Source organism: Podarcis melisellensis (assembly GCF_964234715.1).
Source record: "Podarcis melisellensis genome assembly, chromosome: 8".
NCBI lineage: Eukaryota > Metazoa > Chordata > Lepidosauria > Squamata > Lacertidae > Podarcis > Podarcis melisellensis.
Window position 1 is genome coordinate 18,764,347 of NC_138540.1, and position 22,444 is coordinate 18,786,790.

General features: G+C 45.2%; 1 protein-coding gene across 18 annotated transcripts in view; it reads left to right on the forward strand.

The window, feature by feature from the left end:
- RERE (arginine-glutamic acid dipeptide repeats) overlaps positions 1–22,444 on the forward strand; it is a 350,074-nt gene that overhangs the window by 164,523 nt on the left and 163,107 nt on the right. For all 18 annotated transcript variants that reach the window (XM_081923414.1, XM_081923418.1, XM_081923419.1 and 15 more), the window contains 2 exons: positions 19,554–19,659; positions 20,578–20,674. In XM_081923414.1, coding sequence (XP_081779540.1) covers positions 19,554–19,659; positions 20,578–20,674 — 203 coding nt within the window. The remainder of the gene's footprint in view (positions 1–19,553; positions 19,660–20,577; positions 20,675–22,444) is intronic.

Here is a 22,444-nt window from a genome sequence, read left to right on the forward strand (position 1 = left end):
CCCGGCTTCGGGGCATCGTCCCGATGCCGGGTGGCGGGGCAGGAACGCCTCTCCCAGCCGCCCGGCTTCGGGGCATCATCCCGATGCCGGGCGGTGGGGCAGGAACGCCTCCCCCCGCCGCCCGGCATCGGAACGATGTCCCGAAGCCGGGCGGCCGGGCGGGAAAGCCTCCCCCCGCCGCCCGGCTTCGGGGCATCGTCTCGATGCCGGGCGGCGGGGCAGGAACGCCTCCCCCAGCCGCCCGGCTTCGGGGCATCGTCCCGATGCCGGGCGGCGGGGCAGGAATGCCTCCCCCAGCCGCCCGGCTTCGGGGCATCGTTCCGATGCCGGGCGGTGGGGCAGGAACGCCTCCCCCCGCCGCCCGGCATCGGAACGATGTCCCGAAGCCGGGCGGCCGGGCAGGAATCACAATGTGTGCAAGGGCTAGTCGATACCTGGTTTTCAACATTGCAATAACTCACTAGCTAAACATTGCAATGTTATCACCAGTTAAACCTCACAGTATCAGCAGCTAAACATTGCAATGTTATCACCAGCTAAGCATTGCAATCTACCACAATATCTGAAATAAGGGTGGAACTATACAGAGGCAAACAGGACAATGTCCTGGCAACTGCTACTACTTATGGGTCTAAAATGGACAAATGACAATATTATCAACCATCACACACACAGTTTTATCACCAGGCATGCCAAAATGCACCCCTACAGGACTTTTGGTTTTTGGCTTGGCTACCAAATGGTGGGATTCAGGACAATCCAAAGTACGGTGATGAGTCATAGTGAATACAGACAATCTGGTACTGCCAGTAGCGGCATCCTGTGAAGCCTTGCACTGGCGATGGGAGATGGCAGCAATAGTAGTGGCAGCCTGTGAGGCCTCGTGGCGACACAAGCAATGGGGCTTGCGAGGCCTCGCCGTGGTGGCAAGAAGTGGCAGCAGCCTGCAACTCCTCCTGGCAGTAGTGGGAGGCGGTGACAGAAGCTGTGGCAGCCAGCCTCAGCAAGGCCTTGCAGGCCACCTCTGCTTCTGCCACTGTCTCCTGCTGCCACTGCAAGGCCTCGCAGGCTGCCACTACTGCTGCCGCCATAACAAGGCCTTGCAGGCCGCTGCCACTTTTGCCACTGCTGTCCACTGCCGTGGCAGTGCTTTGCAGGCTGCTGATTATTGTGCCCCTGCTGCCAGGCTGCTGCTGCTTCTTCCCCTCCCCTGACATTGTTGATTCTGCCGCCACCAGGCTGCTGTCTCTTCTGTTTCCCAGTAGACCTGCTGCCAGTCCGGCAGTCCCAGATTATTTGCATTCATGTTGACTCATCACTGTACTTTGGATTGTCCGGAATACCACCATTTGTTAGCCGAGCCCCAAACCCAAAGTTTCATTTGAATGCATTTTGGCTTGTCTGCTGCTGAAAGTGACTATGAGGTGATTGATAATATCATTAATCCATTTCAGACCCTTAAATAGTAGCAGTTGCCAGGACATTGTCTTGTTCGCCTCTGCATGGTTCCTTTTTTTCCAGATATCATGATATATCGATATATTGCAATATTTAGCTGGTGAATAAATCACGATATTGAAAACCAGTTATCACCCAGCCCTACTGTTCAGCTGCTCAGATTTGTTGGTAACTGGGCTCAAATTGAGCCTCTGTGGTGACCAGTGAGTATGGTGGTAGAAACTTAGATTGTCTCCCAGGGAGGACAAAGAGGAAGGGCTGTAGCTCAATGGCAAATCGTCAGTTTTGCATGGCAAAGGCCTTGGGTTCAATCCCCAGTGGCATCCCCAGGTAGGGTTGGAAGACAACCCCTGAAATTCCAGAGATCTGTTGGCAGTCCTTGTAGTCAATGCTGAACTGGGTGGACACATGCTCTGTCTCTGTATGTATGAGGCACTCCCTGTGTTCTGCAGCCTGGCAGAACTCAATTTGTGGTCCTCTTTCAGTGGTGGGAAAAGGTAATTGTCATACTTGTGTTCCCCTTCTGGCAGCTGCTGCTCTTCTGATGTTGTGGCTAGGCTGCATTGCTTGATGGCAGCAAACACAACTGTTCTTGGTTTGCCCTTTGCACACATGAAAAGTTGCAAAGGAACGATGAAAGAATTCAGTTATTGCCCAACCAGAAGGTTGGAGCTGCAACTTCCATCAGTCCCAGCTACCACGGCTCAACTCTGATGTCCCTTTTCATTTTTGCTATAGCTTACAGCCAAACAGTGCAGGGGTTTTTTTACGACTTCTGGTACATTCTCAATGATACTTTGGTTGGTTAGTTAGTAATCCAGAACAAATGCTCTTTAAAAGAGCTTTGGGGAAAGAGTGCAGTGGAACAGCTTCTTTGACATGGCTGGTTCTGCCAACCTCTTTCCCAATAAGAGGCCCTGCACATCTTGGCATAACTTCTGCCAGTGACCAGCCTGAGCAGGCAGCTGGAGTGGTGCCATGTAGCTTTTCTCTGCCAGGGGAAGGACTAGTGTGGTGCAATGGCAGCCGAACAGCCTTCAGAGCTATCTTGGTCACCTGCCCTGACTTTATAAAAAGCTGGGGCAGGCAGCTGTCATGACTCAGAGATGGGGTGTGTATGTGTGTGCACATGTTGTACAATGGAGGAAGGAGACTGGGAAGAATAGGTAAGTGGACAGTAGCAACACACTAATGGTGAGCCAGGTGTGCACAAAATATAATGTCCCAGCACTCTCAAATTTTCCATGAACAAGTTGCATGCTTGATAACAAAACGATGGCCTCCCCCCCATGTCCAGTTACTCTTAGCAGCCAGGTGGTGGATGGTTGACTTCAAATGCCCAGACTATCTCCCTTGCAGCTGTTGAGACCACAGTGGCAGTCTCTGCAGCCCAGATGTTCAATTTATAGTGAGATCCTTTTAATTAAGACAATAAAATATACATGCTTTGGCCCTGTCAAGGATAACGATGTTAATTTATGCTCTCTATCTTATTGTAGTTTTTGGTGAGTCACTCTGGGCTTCTTAACTCTGTCGTGGATTGCCAGACAATCCCTTGTCTTTTCAAGGGAGTTTTTAAAAGAGAGGTTACCTGGTTTTGTGCGGATCAATTAGATAATTTCAGCTCTCTGGTGCCTTTTTAGCTTCCAGGCTTATCACAAAAAAACCCCACATCAAAAGTAGGAATGTAATCCATAATACTGTCTTCTGCTCTGGGCATCTCCCTCAGGAATACAGCTACTCTGGTGTCCCCTTACCCCCCAAATAACCTTTCTGTCAAAAAAATCACATTCCCCAGAAGGTTATGTTTTTTCTCCTTTTGCCAAGTCCTCATATCTCCTGGCCTCCGACTAAGAGCACAGCTTTACATATTTGTATTACACAAGCACTCATAAGAAATTTCATCTCCTTGTGCTGTGTAACCTGATCAAAAAAATACCGCTGCGACCTAGGTAGACCAGAATGGAGTACAGCCCATCGTGTTAATGCCAGGCAATGGGCTGCTGGAAAGCCTTCTGAATACATTGTGTACGTGTGTGTTTGATGATTTTCAGGTTACCGTCTGTGCATTTTTAAAAAAATATATAAAAAGCTCAAAATATTGTTTGTTGCCTTCTAATCTAAGCTTTTTGAGTTCCAGAACAGGCTGGCCCCCTGAGCAAAAAAGATTTTCACACTCTGAAGTGCAAAATTCCATTGGCGTGTGGTAAAATATCATCATAAATCTTTCATCTGGATGCTGCAGCTGTTGATTTCCTTCCTCCCTCTCTCCCTCCCCCAATCCCTGCATTTGCCTGAGTAACCTGCTACTCTGTGTAATTCTGTCTGCTGCATAATCTTCACCTCTGATTAGGCAGGGCGTGACCCCCGGGTGCTCTTTCTTCCTACACAGATGCTTGCTGGCTTTGGTGAACAAAACAAGACATGGAAACTTGGAAGTGTGGTTGTGAGCTTTTCCTTTTTAAAGTGACACACACAAGAAAACCCCAGTAATAAATCACAGCAATAAATAAACAAAGAAATAGGTACAGCTGATTGAAACTGTGATTTTGGAAACCCTGAGATGACTTAATTCAAATATTAGTAATGAACACAGGGACACAGGTAACTCTGCCTGATACAAAATCAGATCATTGGTCCATCTATCTCAGTATTGTCAACACAGACTGGCAAGTGCTTCCCACCTCTGCTCTCTAAAGTGCAACGACAGCAAAGTGTTTTTATATATGGGTTCTCATGAGTCTACAGTGATGCTCAATTGACCTGCCCTTTACCTCTTATCAATTGGGTATGCACCACAAGACATACTTCGCAATGCTTAGCAATGCATAGAGGTGTTAACTCTCTTCAGGGAGAGAGTTCCCTGAAGATTGGGAATTTGTTAGAAAAATTAAAATCGGTTATTGTGCCATCAAATTTCAAATTTGCAGGAATGTCCATTAATCCACATTTCCATCCATCTCTTCTGAATGGTCAACATGACATTGCTTGAGGTATTTCTCTTTTGAGAGCCAAAATGGTGTAGTGATTAATGGATTGGATGTAGACCGGAGTGACCAGGGTTCCAACCCCACCCAGTAAGAAAGCCGTACCTGACTCACTGGGTTGCAATGGTAAAAAAATTGTATGGGGTGATCATGTGTGCCACACTGAGTTCCTTGAAAGGAAAGATCAGATAAAAATTGTACCTAATGCTGTGCTGAACATACAAAGTACTGTGCAGAATATACAAAGCAAACTGAAGATGTAGATAGAGAAACATGCTCATCATCTCAATTAAGGTAATGAAATCTAATTAAAGATAGCCAGAATGTGTGTATACAGAACAATTCTGATAGCTGGAACATTGAACATGCAAATAATTCATAACAGGAATGTTTGCTTGAATAGTCAACAGTTGCTAGGGCAATAGTGCATATGGTATGCAATTGCAGTACATGATCAAATGAGAGCCAGTGACCAGGGTCTAGACAGCTGAGCCACTAATTCTATGTGCCCCAAACGGCTTTTGGGTTTGTGCCTCTCTGCTTCAAGATGCAGTGATAGCAATGGGCTTAGGTGGCTTTGCAAGGGGATCAGGCGGGTTTTACCGAAGACAGGTCTATCCACAAGTATGAGCTTTGCTAGTTAAAGAGTCTTCCGCAGTGGCATTCCTCTGAATACTGGTTGGTGCTGGTAGTGGCAGAGCAGTAGTAGGTAATTTTTATCTCCACCACGCCCATCCTGTGGCCTTTGCAGAAGTATCTGATTTGCCACTGTTTGCAAACAGTCTGCGTGAGCCTTTTTGCTTTATCCAGCAGGGCTTGTCTTGGGTTACTCAAGCAGCAGATCCCTTGTATTATGTGGCAAACCACTTTTCACTCTGCAGGGGGCTTTTAGAAGCCGTGCCTGCGTGCAAGTGTTTATGTACAGTTACCCACCCACCCACAATCTTTTCTTTAAAAATGACAAAAGATCTGCTTTATGTTATGGAGCTTATGAAAAGTTCCAACTAGAAGGAATTTCGCTGAATGGGAAAACCTGATGATGTGAAAATGTTGACACCCTTTCACATTCACGCAGTGTTTGGGATGACAATCCCTTGAATGCTGGCAAAGTGAGGAGGTGCTGTCACGTCCCTCAAATAACTTAGCAAGAAGGAATGGATTTGTGCAGAATCCCTACCCCATCCCCAAGTTTCCTGCCCTTGGTGTGACGCTCCTGCTTGCCAAGTGGGATGCCAACGTGGCAAGTCTGACCCCACCCGACCCCGCTTTTGTTTCTGTTTTAGCTGAAAGTACAAGAGAATTGCCGTTGATTGTGTGGGTTGGTTGGTTGTCTCCTGGTGTTGTGGTTTGTCACAACCACATCCTGCTGAACTGTCTCAGTTTCCTCTCGCCCCCATGAACTACTTTAAACTTATTTTTAACCACTTTTTTAAAAAGCAGTTTGGTCCTATGCAGTTCGGTGTTTTTAGTGATTTAGCCTTTTCAACCCCTATCAGTACTCTGTTGTTAAAAGGCCATTTTTCTTGGTGAGCTTCTGGGGTATCTTTGTCCCTCCTCTTGATATTTGCAAAGGTGAGGAATCTATTGGAGCTGCCTTTTCTGGCTTCAAAGCTTGCTTTTAATGTTAGCAATAGATGCTGCAGCTGGTGCTGCTCAGCAATTAGATGCGAACTCAGTGCCAGAAACGGCATTTTAGTGACAAATGCCAGGAGCCCTCTGGAAGGGCGTCTTCGCTTGGGCCTCACCTTCCTCCAGGTTTAAAGTCTCAGGAACCGTAATGGAATTTAATTGCCCGGGCACTTATTCGATGCTTAGTTAAACGCATTCACAGTACCCGTTAGTTGTTTAGGTAACTGTTTTGGTTATTGTGCTTGACACTGAGTGTGTTTGATTTACAGCGTCCTCTGTGCCCTGCGCAGCAATAGAAATGCTAATCAGGCAAAGTGCGGAAGGAGGAGGGTTGTGCTATCAATACTCCCTTCAGCAGCCCTGCTGCCAAATTTGCTTTGGTGGGAGAGCCCTAATCTGTAATCAGAGTAGAGTGGAGCAGGAAAGAGGTTGAGTGTGGAGAAGAAAAGCTGGGATCAGAACTGTTTATGGCCTTCTTTTGAATTGTTCTAATAAGAATCATCCCTTTCGTATTGTTTCAACACTTCCTTGCCTTACTAAGCAACCAGGAGGTTCCAGGTCAGCTGCTGCTGGGTCAGTTTCCTTGCAAATGAAGAAAGGGAGCACTTCAATCCTTGGGTGTATGTTGTGATACCTGTTTGTTCATAGATATATAGGTTGAGCTGGGAAGAGAGCAGGCAAGCGACCAGATGCAGTTCTTTGTCTTTTCATGCAGTGTCACAGTCGCCCTCCTCGCCTCCAAGGCAGTCGGCATGACCTTGGAGCCTCCTCCTTCAAGTCCCTTTCACCCAACCAAACTGCAAAACTCAGACCTCTTTCTTCCTTGGCTACATCCCAACTACCAAGCTATTTCTCTCTGCCCCCAACCAAGTTGTTCAGTAGTGAGTCACCACCAGGCCTCAAAAGTCACTGTGGCTCATTTCAGTGAGTGTATTCTATCCAACAGTGCCTGTTGAGGAAACTCCTGTAGAGATTTGTTAAGAGAGAAGGGAGAATCTGTGCAGTCTTGTGGCCTTTAGATTTTTACACTTGGAAAGACTACATGATTTGAGAGGAAGAGAGATGATGGGGGCCATGTTCTCATAACGTCTGTTCCTCTAAGTGGAACAACACTGTAGAACACCCTGGCTTGGTTCAGATGTCAAGCTAAACCATAGTTAAAATTACACTGTGTTTTAACCCACTGCTCAGACTACCCCTGAGCTCCTGCTCCAATCCTACCTTTGGCAGGCCCAGGAGGAAACAGTCTAGAGGCTGGCTTCACGTTATGTGATAACTAGCGCTTGTGTTTTGTTTGGACAGAAACATGTAACATGTAGCCAGCCTCTGGTCTGTTTCCTTCCTGGTTGCCTAAAGGAAGGAGCAGAGCATGCTAATGCATGTTGTTTGTTCACGTTAAACCATAGTTTAATTTAAAACTGGTTTAATGTGACATCTGAACTAGGCCCTCCTGTGTACATATGTGTGTGTGTGCTTATTCTTATTATTCTGTCATATGGATTCACTTTTACATCCATCTAATGGCAGCTAAATAGCTCAGTTTGTTAGAGCATGGTGTTAATAATGCCAAGCCTGCAGGTTCAATCTCTGTACGGGACAGCTATTGCAGGGGGGTAAGCTAGATGATCCTCAGGGTTCCAACTCTACAATTCTATGAAAGCATAAAAACACATGAAAAGGTAGAAAAACAGTTTCATTTTATATTTTTTTAAAATAAAAATGCAGCTTTTTTCTGGAAAGGACAGAGAGTGGGTGCCTGTCATATCTGTTCCACAGTACAGGGGCAGATGCTCTCCCACAATATAGGGGCAGCTCCACTGAAAGAGTGGGCTTCTGATAATTTAGGGACTTTGAGAAACTGCCAAAGAACATAGTGACTTACTTGGTCTGTAAGGGATAAGGCAGCCTCTTAAATAACCCAGTACCGAGGTGTATAGGGCCTTTTAAGTTGGTATCAGAACCATGAATGTGGCCCAGTAGCAGGTTAACATCCAGCACAAATTCCTCAAACAAGGTGGGCTGTATCCAATGCTACTCCTTCTAAGAACAGACCTATTAAAATTAACAGACCTAAGTTAGGCACGTCCATTAATTTAAAAGAGCATACCCAGAGTAGGATTAGCCTAGACTACAGCATGATGCCTTGCTTATTGATGAAGGAACACAGGTAATAGCCTTTATCTGGGTCAGTTTGTTAGTCCATCTTGTTCAATACTGTCTATACTGACAGGCAGCAGCCTTGCCTAGAGTTGCCATTGATTGAACCTTGGACCGTCTGCAAACTTGAGCTCTGCTTCTGCGCAGCAGTCCTTTGCCCTTTAGGTTGTAAGGGGTTTCCTGCCACCCGCAACCGCACCATCTCAATTCTTGATAAACCTTTACTCTGTATGGTTTCTTCCTCTGGAGCACTTGGCTCAGAGCATGGGAAGCGACAGGTTGCTAGGAACCCTCCTGGAGGCTTGTTGCTGTTGGTTGAGTAATGATCTGGCAGGTGGGCTTTTGCTATTGCAAACCCCTTTTCCTCACTGCAGGTGGGTGAGCAGGGTTGGCTTTGCCTTCCAGCTTTGATCCTGTTGGGCTGGATGATCTGGTGCAGGGATTTCTTTCTGTGTATGTGTGTCTACAGTACACAAAGTATGTTTACATAAGCATACGTTTTGCAAGTGCCAGTGCCTGAAATGCCAGGTGGCTGGGAAACCGTTTCTCTGGAGTTTCTCTTTAATTGTGCATGAAGAGTGAATTATGAAGTTTAGCAGTGAAACTTAAAGGAGTTTAAAGCAAATGGAAAGGAGCGTCTGAAGGAGCGTCTCCACCCCCATCGTTCTGCCCGGACACTGAGGTCCAGTGCCAAGGGCCTTCTGGCAGTTCCCTCGCTGCAAGAAGCCAAATTACAAGGGAATCAGGCAGAGGGCCTTCTCAGTGGTGGCAACTGCCCTGTGGAATGCCATCCCATCAGATGTCAAAGAGAGAAACAACTACCAGACTTTTAGAAGACATCTGAAGGCAGCCCTGTTTAGGGAAGCTTTTAATTTAAACGGACTATTGTATATTAATATTTTGTTGGAAGTCACTCAGAGTGGCTGGAGAAACCCAGCCAGATGGGCGTGGTATAAATAATAAATTGTTGTTGTTGTTGTTGATAATGTTGTTAGTAGTAGTAGTATTATTATGGCATGTGTATATGTATATGTGTGTGCATATATGTATATGTATATATTGAAGGGGAGAAAGTTTTTCTCTCATCATACTCGAACTGGGGTGGGTGGGTGTCGGGCATCATCCAGTTCAACTGTTGGTCAAAGGATTCCTAACAGAAAAAGGCAGGGGTCATCAAACCTTTTCAGCATGGGGCTGGTCCACTGTCCCTCAGACCTTGTGGGGGGCCAGACTATATTTTTTGGGGAGGAAATGAACGAATTCCCACAAATAACCCAGAGATGCATTTTTAATAAAAGCACACATTCTACTCATGTAAGAACACGCTGATTCCTGGACCATCCGTGGGCTGGATTCACCACTCCCACCCAAAATTGGTGTGATCTTACCTGAAATCAGTGCCTCCTGGCAGGGCACACAGCAGTGGCAGAGTGGGCGGCAGTGGCAGGTAGTGGTGATGGGAGTGGCGGCGGCACAGCAAAGCAACACTTCCTGTTTCTCCTCAAGCAGCGAAATGGGATGCACCACCCCTGTTTAGTTGCCCCTAGTGCATAGGTCAAATAGTTATCTATTCTCCAAAGCTGACTGGAAGGAGACAAGAATAGAGCAGTAAATTGGCCAGAAGTGCAGTGGGTGGCAGCCTCTGTTGAGTGTATTTGAACTCATAAGAAACATCCTTATAGCTGGTCAGACCATTGGTCCATCTAGCTCAGGTTTGTCCAACTGGCCTCAGCTCTCCAGGTTTTCAGATGGGGGAATATTCCCAGCCCTACATGGAGATGCTGTGAATTGAACCTAGGTCCTTTAGCATGCAAAGCAGATGCTCTTGCCATTGAACTACCCTTTCCAACAGGGATCATTCATTTATGTCAAGGATATATTCTCAGTTCTGTGTCACAGTTTGGGAACTACTGGTCTGCACTGAGAGGAGCAGTGGTCTAGCACCAGAACAAAGATGTGTAAGACTGAAATATGGTTTAAGGAACACAATCTGTGCCCCTTACCCTTGTAGCATGCCCACCTATAAGCAAAAAGGAGAGCCTGCTAGCAATGAATGCTTCTGCTTGGCTTATCTGACATCAGGTGTTACAGAGCAAAATTCAAAGAACATAAAGAAAGAAACAGAGCGGAAAGATGCCTCAGTGGGATTAATTGAGAGATAGTAAGCATTGGCCTGTGACCTTTTGTGAAATGGTTTATGATAGTGTTTATTATTTTTTTCTGGGAGCGCGCATACACACACACACACACACACACACACACACACACACACACACACGCTTTCCCGTGATGAAGGTAAAATACTTTCTTTGCAATATAAAAATAACAGTGCACTTTAGAAAGAAGTATATATCCCCACCCCATTTCTCTGAGCACAGAGGTGTTCTGAATTTTCAGTTCAGCGAAGCCGAAAAGGAACATATAGGGAAATAAATTGCTCTTGTTTTAAGCAAACTGGAAGACTGCTTCTGTTTGCTTTTGGCATCGCGCCGCCTGCCTTTGCAGGTCTGAGCTTTGTTGCATGCAACATTGTGCGGCTCTGAATTCATTTCTAAAAACATTTCTGTTTCTGAAAACAGCCCCTCTATACCCCATCCCCCCAAATCCTTCTATGCACAGTCAAATATCTGGCAGGCTTGGATAATAGTTTAGAGTTGACTGTACCCGTTTAGTGTACACCAGATTACCAGATTGTCCCAGAGTGAGCCGGGGATAGCTGGTGGTGAGAAGATAACTTTTATACTTTCCTGTGTATTGAATAAACATATTATTTCAAAATCGTTTTGAAATAGTGCTCTAAGATGCTTTGTTAGTTTTTCCAAAAAAGCAATCTTCTACAGTCTACCCCAGAGTAGGCCTCCAGAGTTAATTTAGTGGCTGTTTTCCAATATTATCCTAATAGATTTCTAGCTGCAGACATGAAAAGGATTAGTAGGCTCTTAAACAGTAAATTTTTACAGCCATCTATAAACAGATTTGGTAGTGGCTCTGAATTCTTACCTTAGGACGGGGAGTCTTGTTCAGTGGAGACTGGCTCATTAGAGCAAATGAGACACTGCCCTACCAGCCTCATTCTGCCCTTAGCTTGCCCCCCCACCTGCCTGATAATTACCGTATTATTCGCTCTATAAGACCACAAGACACACCTAGTTTTTGGAAGAGGAAAACAAGGGGAAAAAAATCTGAATCTCAGAAGCCAGAACAGCAAGAGGGATCGCTGCACAGTGAAAACAGCAATCCCTCTTGCTGTTCTGGCTTCTGTGATAGTTGCACAGCCTGCATTCGCTCCATAAGACGCACACACATTTCCCCTTACTTTTTAGGAGGGTAAAAGTGAGTTATAGAGCAAAAAATACGGTACTTTAGTCTAATCAATGGGTAGCTCTGGCTATCAGCTTCCTCCTCTTAATTCTTTTGTGTTGCTTCTGAGGAAATAAACAAGGAGTGGGATGGTGTCAAAATGGAATGAGTTGGTTTTGCCAGTCATTGGCTCTGGCGCCACCTACTGTTGGCCTCCCTGTTTTCCAACCCACCAGTCCCAATAGGTGCCAGCTACCACTATCTTACATTGATACCTCTTTCTAATGCTTTGTGTGTAAAACTTTTTTTTTAAAAAAAACAACCCTGCACAAAATGTAAAATAAACAAAACTACTTCTTCCAACACTAGGTTTTTGGGCATAGGATGTCTTCTTGATGAGCATCTTTTGAAAGGAGCAGCACCTAGAGGTCTCATTTTGATCTGGCTCCTTCTTTACTGTCACAGCATATAGCTTCTTCTCATCTGGGTTCCTTGCAACAGCCAAGGTTATCCTTGACCCATTCCTGAGTAGAAATGTCAAGGACTGGAGGAAAAACCGGAGATATTCAGGAAGATACAGGTTGCTTCCCCACCCCTATTGTAAAAATAAAAATGGGAGAAAATCTTTCTCCCCCTCTAAGCTGAGCCTTGCCTTTCTGTCTTCTCCAGTGGTGAGTTGCTTCTCCTTCAAATTCTAACAAGTTGAGCGCCTCCCCACCCCCACCCTGGGTCTCCAGATTGTTTACTTTGCCAGCATGTATAAATTGGCAATAGCTTAAAACCTTAAGATTGATTCTGAGATTTCACCTGTTTTATTCCAGCTGTCGACAGGAGAATCACAGTTGCACACATAAAAAATGGGACACTCCACATACACAGTGCAAAAATACTGGACTTTGGAAGGCAAAGAGAACACTTTCCTTACATTTGAAAGAATTGACAAACGGGGCTGTGAATTAATTTCCAGGTTCACGAGTTGTTCGGAACAACACAAGCCACTACCCAGCTTTGTCATTCAGCTTGCAGAGGATGGGAGGCGTGAAAGATTTTTCTTTCTGCACTGTAAAGAATAACAAATGTGAAAAGCAAGACATTTTTGGCATATGTATGTTGCAGGGGGTGAGGAGGGGGGAATCCTATATTGTTGTGTCAATAAATTATTCTTTCTCCTGCATAGATCACAGAAATGGGACTTTTCTGTACTGGAAGGCACAGTATTGGATACCCCGAGCTGCTTATTCCCTGGCTCAGCTCACACTTCGCTGAATACACTGATCGATTATCCGCGGCTTAACCAAGCCTTCTCATTTCCTGCCTTCCATTACTGCGCTCAATCAAGCTGGCGGTTCTTTGAGGGCTGGCTTGTGCACAGAGATAAGCCATCGTGGCCTGTTTCTATTAGAAAAGCTCTTGTAGATGGAACAGTCATTAGATAACACTAACAGGTTTAAAGGTTGCAGTCTTTGTGTTGGTTTAGGTTAAGAGGACAGGAGCCGAAAGAGGTAGCTTGGCTGCCTTTGAGAGTTGTTCTGTTGGAGTTGCTGCACAGAGCATGTCACACTGACATGTGCAGGGAAATTTAGAGTTCTGGGGTGCAGTAAAAGTCCATGCTTTCTAGCAGGAATCTGGGGGAGGGATGATTGCTACACCTGCTCCCATGGGGGCACCCCACCCCTCTGGCTTTAAGATAAGTCATCAAGGCTTTGCTCCAGATGCCATTTTTTTTTTAAAGAAGTGTGATTCAGTCTCCCCACAGGAGCTAAGGCCCATTGGTTGTGGCCAGGTCCATATCTCAGTGTTTCAGCCCCTTCCTTTGCATGTAAAAGGTCCCACTTCAACCCATAGCATCTCCAGTTCAAAGGCTCAAGCACCTGACGATCAGAAGGACCCTAAGCCCAAGATCCCTGAAAACCACCAGCCAGCCAGTCCAAGTAGTACAGAAGGCAAAGCAAGTATTAATGCAGCTTCCTTTGTTCCTGTGCTGGGGGGAGCTGTACAATGCAGCAAGTTTGGGCTTTGACTCTCTCATTGTTGCTGAACTACAGTTCCCATCACCCCGGACTATTGGTCATGCTGGGGGTGATGGGATTAGCAATACAGTGGTGCCCCGCAAGACGAATGCCTCGCAAGATGGAAAACTCGCTAAACGAAAGAGTTTTCCGTTTTGGAGGTGCTTCGCAAAACGAATTTCCTATGGGCTTGCTTCGCAAGACGAAAATGTCTTGCGAGTTCCTGCGGGGGTTTTCCCCCCTCCCCCCTTTTTCTAAGCCGCTTAACCGATAAGCCGCTAATAGCGCTAATCCGCTAATCCGTCAATGGGCTTGCTTCGCAAGACGAAAAAACTGCTAGACGAAGAGACTCACAGAACAGATTCTTTTCGTCTTGCGAGGCACCACTGTATCAGGAGGACCAAAGGTTCTTCACACCTTTTGTGTGTGGAAGCTGGTAGCCATCTTCTCTGACTTCCATAGCCCCATGGAAGCCCACTTGCTGGAGTAAGAAAGAGCTACAGATGGCAGTCTGGTTCTACATACAGCAGCATTAATGGAGTGAAATTAAGCCATCGTCCCCCTTTTCAGCAACCAGTGGAAATCTTGGTTGATGTGTGTGGTGGGGGGAAGTAGGTGGAGAGTTGCCTTGCAGTGAGATTGGAGTCCATCACCTTCCTATTTATTTATTTGCAGTATTTACAGCCTGCTCTTCACTGAATATTTTCAATCCCTGAGTGGGGAACAAAAACAGGGAAAACTATAATATACAAAAAAAGAAAAGAAAAGAAAAAAAGACAGAATCCTGTAAGCAGGCCCAATAAGCCACAACATTAACAATTCTCTTATAGGATAAGAGAAAATAGCAATATTGTAAAATATAACATAGTGTAAGATGCCGGTGTTTTTAGTAAGATTTGGTTTCTACAAACGGAGAGAGAGAGAGAGAGAGAGAGAGATACTGTTGCTGTGCTAGAGCAACATTCTCAGCCTGATTTCCATGGTTAAGCCTTTTAAATTAATTGGACACAAAAGAAGCAATCACCAGGACATGATACCTTAAAGGGGCGCTGTGATTTGCAAGAGAAATGCTTCTCTGATATCAGCCGAGAGCAGATTGTGGCAAATTTAGCGCGTCAGCACATTTTTCAGTTGCATCATCTGTCGGGGGATTTAAATGTAACTGGTTGTTTTGCGCTTCTGTTGTAAACAGCAAAGGAGGTTTTCATGTGCTGCCTTTCTAAGTGTGGGCGTAAAAAAATAAAATAAAACACAAAAGCACAACCTCCTGCCATGTTGGCGCGGAGGATGATGTAAAGCGCCAAAGGCAGCGAGTCAGCACAGTGGAACAAACGCTGACCCCTCTGTTTTTTGAGGCTTGGGGTCTATAAATTTGAAGCCACTATAAATGGTAGATTGTTAGGTCAAACGCTTTCCCTCCGTGCTTGTTCTGCAGAGAGGCTGGGTTCGAACATCCTGCAGAATGAAATGTTGGAGGAAACGGAACTACTTTGCTTGTTGTTGTTGTTGCACAGGTTGTCGCAGGCAGGCAAACTCAGTCCAGCACTTCCTATAAGTTTGAGAGGTCCCTCTCTTCCACTTACCCTGTTGGTTTTTCAAGGAGAGGAGCCCTGATGAAGCCATAATGGGCTATATGTCCCCCAAAGTGACCTCTAAATAATGTTTATTTTTTTTAAATCACATCAAATTATTCATTTTCTAAAGCTGTTAGAGCAGTGTTTTCCCTTGATAATACACAGTAAGGAAGAAAAGTTAATAGGGGAGACAAGGCAGTATTTAAGGCAGCACGAGTGCTGTGATTCAACAGCAGTGCGGAAAAGGCACAGGATATTATTAAGGGATACAGAATGCAGATTCCTGAAAATCCTGGCTTTCATTTTGAAAAGAAAAAGTCCCTTCCTAGGCCTTATGGCTTCAAAAAGATGCTTGAAAGTGTGTGAGTGTGATGCCTTCTGTAATCTCCAGAAAGCAGAGCGGATGCTAAGTAAGACAGTGTTCCTCATTTAAATTGCAGCTGTTTATGGTAATCATTTGTTATTTCCCTGTATTTGGTACCCTAAAAATGTCCTAGTTCAGCTCACCATAGCTAAAGTGTGTGTCTTCAAATGACAGATGGTGGTAGATTTTGGGGGTTGCAGTTTGTTCGTGTCTTTCCGCAACAGTACATTCTGTCACCCATCTTTCCATCTTGATACGGATGAGCTGAGATAAACGGAAAGCGGAAGCACAAGTTGCAGGCCCACTAAATGCAGAGGCTGGGATGCTACAAATGAACAAAAAGCCCCAGCAGAAGGAGAGCAAGCAGTGAGCCTGTGGGATAAAGCCCTGCAGGTAGATGAGCATCGGTAGGTATTGTCCAGGGCACACAGAGATTCAGCCGGCTCTGCCGCAGGCGCTCAGAGGGAAGCCAAATACTCTGGCTTCTGATTTGATAAAAGCACAGCCAAAATGAATATTGTGTGGGTTATACGTGCTTGAAAGAAAAGGGCACCCTCCTTCCCCTTCTCCCCAGGCTGTAGTTCCAATCATATTCCAGATCCCTGAACTCCAGCTGTTCCTGTCTTGATTCGGCTGCCAGCTTCTCTTTTGTTTCAGGTAATGATGTAAGGAAATGAGATGGGCACACTGAGAGGAGGCAGGTGGGCAAGCAGTCAGAACTGGGCCTTACATCAAACAGGGGTTTTGCTTGGAGAGGGGTAGCAGCACTTTTCCTTTTTCATCTTCCCCAAAATTGCCAGCAAGTGCCCATGTGTTTTGAAATCTATTGTATTCATGTTCACAGATGTTTGCATACAAACATTGTAGGTAGAGATTCGCAAATACTGAAACTGCAACCCAGGGATATTGCTAGTGGATAACTTGTGGTTGTGGGGTCCCAGGTATTTCATGCTGGACCCTGAATCACCTGCCCAGCCACCTCTTTTAATGTTTTCCTTTGTTTACAGCGGGTGTAGGGAATCTTTGGTTCTCCAGATGTTTCTGAATTACAACTCGCATGATTCCTGGCCGCGGGCTATGTTTGATAGAACTCATAGGAATTTTTGTTCAGCAACGTCTGGAGGGCCAAAAGTTCCTCATATCTGGTTTACATAACTCCTGGGCATGTTGCAGAACATGGTGTCCCAGGCACCTGCCATCTTCGTTTCTTCAGCGACCTAAATTTTGGATCTATACACATAAATGAGCGCACACAATTTTTGTGTCTTGGGCCTTTGTGGGTCTTGAGTCTGTGTGTGTTGTGGCAGCAACATGAAAGTCTTTTTGACCAGTGTTGTACCTATCTAGCTCAGTATTGTCTACACTGAATTTCAGATGGGGTCCTCTTCCCCCAGCTGTACTCAGAGATTCTGAGGGCCTTCTGCATACAAAGCCAGATGCTCTACCATTGTCCTGTGGCCCGTCTCACTTTAGGCTCTCTTGTAAGATCCAGTGTAGCGCAATACCTATTCTGGACAGGGTTGCACTTCCCCTGAAGGCACTGTTATGTAGTTTAAATGTTGTGCTGGTTATCACTAGAGGCCCAAGTGGCTTTGGTGGCAGGAGTACCCATGAGTTGGCAATTGCCAGGTCATACTATTAAAGTATTGCCGGCTGCCCTTGGTTGTAGATTGTGTTCAGGGTGCTTAAGTTTAAAGTGCTTAACAGCTTGGGCACCAATTATCTGCAAATAACTACTTGTCTCCTATACAGCTGCCTATGCCTTGGGATCTGCAGATGAGTCTCTGTGCAGAGGCTCTAGGAATGGCCTGAGGGTTGCATTCTGGGGGACTCAGGTTTGCAACTGAATATAGTGGAACCTCAGTTTTCAAACATAATCTGTTCCGGAAGACCGTTCGACTTCCGAAATGTTCGAAAACCGAGGAGCAATGGGTGGTTGGCAAAATCCATTGAGAAAAAAGAAAACCACGCAGTGGAAGCCATTCGACTTCTGAGGCACATTCAAAAATGGAAGCAATTACTTCCGGGTTTTCGGTGTTTAGCTTCCGAAACGTTCAGCTTCTGAGACGCTCGAAAACTGAGGTTCCACTGTACAGGGTTGCATTCGGTTGGCCATGCCCATTTATTTCAACTCCCAAGTTGGACTAAGATTGGAGGCAACCCTGAATTTGGGAACTTTCGGCATACAGAGCACATGCCCAGCCACTGATTCAGCTGTGGCTGGTCCATTGGGCGCTGCCTCACCAACCTCAGTCTGCTTCCAGCCAGCCCTCATCTGCCTGTCTTCTTACTTACAAGGCTGCCTGTTTCCTTCTCCGGAGTCTCTGGTGTTTCCCTCCTCCAGCAGGGAGTGGGAGACAAAAGTAGAACTAGCTGCCCCCACCTGTCCTTGCCTCTGGCTCCACCTATCATTGGGCTCCCTGTCTTGCACCCCGCACAAGCCACCACTGCACTGATCTGTAGTCCCTCCCACTTAATGTGATTATTGGTCCATCCACTCCCAGCCTTTTTTCATTGACACTGGCTCTGCAGCTTATCAGGCAAAGGTTTTCCCCAGCAGGGCTAGTTGAGATCCTTTTAAACAGAGGGATTGAAGCCTTCTGCCTGCAAGAGCAGGTGTTCTGCCACTGAGCTACAGTCCCTCCCAAGCGCTCTGCTTTGACTGCAGTTATCTTCATGTTTGCTTAAACCTTTGAAGTGCTGATTTATTTCTCAAGCTTGTGCAGCAAACGTTTTTTTTTCCTTTTCTTTTTTTGCGGTTTGAACTGCTTTTAAAGGACAGGATACCAGGTACATGTGCTTCAGCCACGCTCTAGGAGTCTTACTTGACACAATGCTGCCACTGGCTGGATGTTTTGTGGTATTGCACATGGAGTTTTATCTAAGTCATTGGTTCTCAAAATCAGCGTCCCCCCCCCCCCCAAAGGATCACTTCTGAGTGTCTTGGCAAACTACTTAATTATCTTTCTACCTGTTATACTAATTGTAACATGCTGTGTTAGAGGCTGTTTGATTTTTATTTCTTATATGCTGCATTTTACTAAATTTAAATTGAAACACAATAAAATACAACAGAAGAAATAGAGGAAGCAATAAAAATACACTCAAAAATCTACACGAATATTTAAAGTGATGGATTTGCCATTATCTCTCTTCAACCACAAATCCAGAGAAATGCAACAGACTACCTAAATGCAAGTTGCAGACCATTGTCCGTGGACAAGTTTGGGAATCCCTGATTAAGGCTTGAGCAACAAAAATGAATGTTACTTTTGTACACTGGGCAGTTTCTACGCGTAGATTCTATTGTCCATCTGGGGAGATTGCAAAGGGCAGCAGGAGCTTCCCCATCCCTACTTAACTTCACTGCAGTGCTTTATGTTTCCTTTTACATATTCTAGAGCAATAGAAAGGTGTGATTTAATTTTTTAAATCTCAGGATGCCCCAAGACACTCTTGATTTGGTTTGGTTTTGTAGGTGGGGAGTAGTCCTCAGTGTTAACCCAATGAAGAATCTTTAGTGCAAAACTCTCCAAGATGATAATTGAAGCCAGTGATAGCAACAAGGCATCTTTGCACAGAACTAGAACATGTCTGAAGTGAAATGGTTACTTGGTATTTTGATGCTGGCTTTTAAAACATTCATGCAGAAACATCTGAATTTGGAATGTTTTTCACATTCTTCCTTTGCATGACAAGGAAGTTATTTCCCAGGGCGAGAGTTTCTGGACCAAATGAAGCTTAAGTGAAGGTGCCAACTGTGTAGGCAAGGTTAGGAAGCTGCTGCTTTTTTGGTACAAGCCCCTAATGTAATGGCAGGTGTGTGTACAAATGTTCCCTGCTTATGAGAGTAGTCTTGATTGTCTGAGAAGCCACTTTCCCCTTAAGCGGGGAGATGCTGTTTAGGCATCAATTCTAGCACCTTTTGACTTCTGATTTCTCTGTACTGATGGGGAAGACAACCTCATTTCCTTGCAACTTGTTTCTGCTCCTTTGTGCGTCTGCTTAGGGAGTATGTTGGCTGGCTAACCCAAAGCCCTTGCCCATAACTTTGTTCTTTGTTGCTCCTTTTCAGAGCAAACGGGACCACCTTCTCATGAACGTCAAATGGTACTACCGCCAGTCTGAAGTTCCAGATTCTGTGTACCAGCATTTAGTTCAGGACCGACATAACGAAAATGGTAAGCTGAGCTCCAGATGTGGTTAGCATCCCTTGCTGCCAGTGATGCTTTTTTCTGTCTGTCTGTTCATTATAGCAGCATTCTGCCATTCCTTTGGAAAGCCCAGACCGGCTTATATTGGGCTTCTCAGACTGTCTTCCACATGGACAGTGATCATGTTGAGACTTACTTAGCTTTAGCAATCTAGGAGAATCACTGTGCTTTCGGACCATTGTCTGAGACATGAGGAGGCAGGCAAGAGGAGATGCCTTGGATTGAGACAGATGTCCTTATTGACTCTAAAAACTCTCCCTCTACCCTGCTGCCCTATTCCCTTCATGCTATTTCTCACCACATGAGGGCTAGAAATGTATACTTTCAGAAGAAAAGGAATTGCCAGTGTGGTGCCCTATGGTCACCAGAAGGTGAGGGTGGCTATTTTCTTCTCAGTTAAGAAGTCAGTGGAGATGAAGGCGGTAGTTGGAAGAATGGCACTCGTTCCCACTTCCTCTTTCAGCTCTATGGACTTTTCAAGGCTCAGACTAATTCTGTTGGATCCGATTTCCCCACCAGATTCCTTGGAAGAGTGAAATATGCATGCATGTGGTTCTCCCCCCCCCCCCGCCCCCGGTGTCTTGTGGGTGGAGGGGAGTAACCACCAGTGTCCATAGCACTTGCTCAGAAATCCAGTTGTGCCTATGGGCCTAAAAGGGTGATCAGCCTCTTTTTTTGGGGGGGGATTCCTTTGCAGGTGGGGGATGGTGGGCAAATTCTTGACTTCCGAGCTATGCCCACTCCCTCAAAATGTGTGCTTTACATCTCAATATCTTTCTGTGTCTCTAAACTTCTGCTTTGGTTGCCTTTGCTCCTGGGAGTGAGTGGCTGATGTCGATATTTTTGAGGCATCACAGTTGAACTTGTGTGATTTTCTTCCCACAGATTCTGGGCGTGAGCTGGTTATTACCGACCCAGTGATCAAGAACAGAGAGCTTTTCATTTCGGACTATGTTGACACCTATCATGCTGCTGCCCTCAGGTAAGCTGTCAAGAGTCCATTGCAGAGAAGACTTTGTAACAAGCTCTAGAAAGGCCAAGAATGTTAACCAGGAGAATGTTCTGAATCTCTTTCCATCTATTTTTTTTTAAAAAAATGTTTTCATTGCGGATATTGCTAGTCTCCTGATGAAATCTTCCTCCCCCCCCCTTGCCCACATCTAATAATTTTTGTTATCTACGGTAGTTTAGATAGTGACTTAAAGATTTTGCATTGGAGTCTGACTAACAGAGCAATCCTATCCAAGTAAGTCCTATTGAATTCAATTGAGCTTACTCCCTGGTAAGTGTGGTTCAGATTGCAGCCAAAGTGAATGGAACTAGGGTCTCACTGAAATAAATGGGTCAAGTTAGTCACAACTTGGTTACTATTGCAGTCAGTGAGATCTGGTTACAGATAGGTAGCCATGTTGGTCTGCCGTAGTTGAAACAAAATAAAAAAATTCCATTCAGTAGCATATTAGAGACCAGCTAAGTTTGTTATTGGTATGAGTTTTCGTGTGCATGCACACTTCTTCAGATACCTGAAGTACCAGGTATCTGAAGAAGTGTGCATGCACGCGAAAGCTCATACCAATAACAAACTTAGTTGGTCTCTAAGGTGCTACTGAGTGAGATCTGGGTCACTATTAACTTGATCCATTTATTTTAGTGGATTTAGCCCTCTGATTTTTGTTCTCTCTTCCTGTCACGTGTTCTTGCTTATGTCCCTTGGTTTTATTTTTTGTTTTGTTTGTTTGATTGTTTTGACTGCTTGGATTGCTTGATGTTGAAAAACAAATTGCTATATTTGGATAGGCCCACAGCACTGGTTCCTCTTTGCTTTTCTGCATTCTACTGAGGTGTGAAGGGAAACTAAGAGAAGCTAGCTGTGCATCTGACATGTGCGTAGGTCAGTTTCATGGATATTTGCCAACTTTATGTGTCTGATCCTGCAAACCTTTTTCCCACACGCGTGCATGCATCTTGATCATCTGTTTTGGGAATACTCACGTCTGACATAGTTGTTGAGAGTTACATGGAAAACTACGGCAATATCTTGGCCAATGCCAAAAGTGCACTTCCCTTATTTGCAGTATTTTTATTTGGAATTTGATTGTGTCGCATGCCTCACGATTGATAGATGCGTGGGCCTGATCTGTCTTACTGAGTCTTGTGGAGTAAACTTGGAAAGAAGCTAACATGAAGGAATTGCAGGGCCAGAGTTTTGTTCCTTTTCTATGAGGAATGATCTTGCATAGGAGATTTCAAAACTTGAACAGCTCCTGACCTGGAGAAGAAGCCAGAGCCAAATTTATACCTGTCCATAGCAAAAGTGAACGTTGCACTTGCTGCCATCTTTCTGAACTTCTGCCGTTTATCTTGCCTATTCTTTTTCTCTGTCAGCCTCCTGCAACCAACTATGCAGCCTGAGTAAGCCCCCCAAAAGTTTGAGACTTTTTATTTTTTAAAAAGATGGTCTGTCTGGGCAAGTAGTCCTTGGAAATTCCCAATCTAAGCAAGTATTGTATAAAACTGTGGGTCTAGAAAACGCACTTGTTTGGCGGCGATGATCATATTAAAGCACAGTGTAGCAAAAGGTTTGTCATTTGTCCCAAGAGCCGTGAGGACTTGGAACTCACTTTTTTTCAAGAGAGAGAAAGAGAAAGATGAGAGTTCCTTGGGCTTTCAACAATAGCCAGACAGCCACTCCGATGCTGCTGACCCATGCCTTGTGTGGTCTGCCTTTCCCTTCATCCCTGCCCTGGTCTCT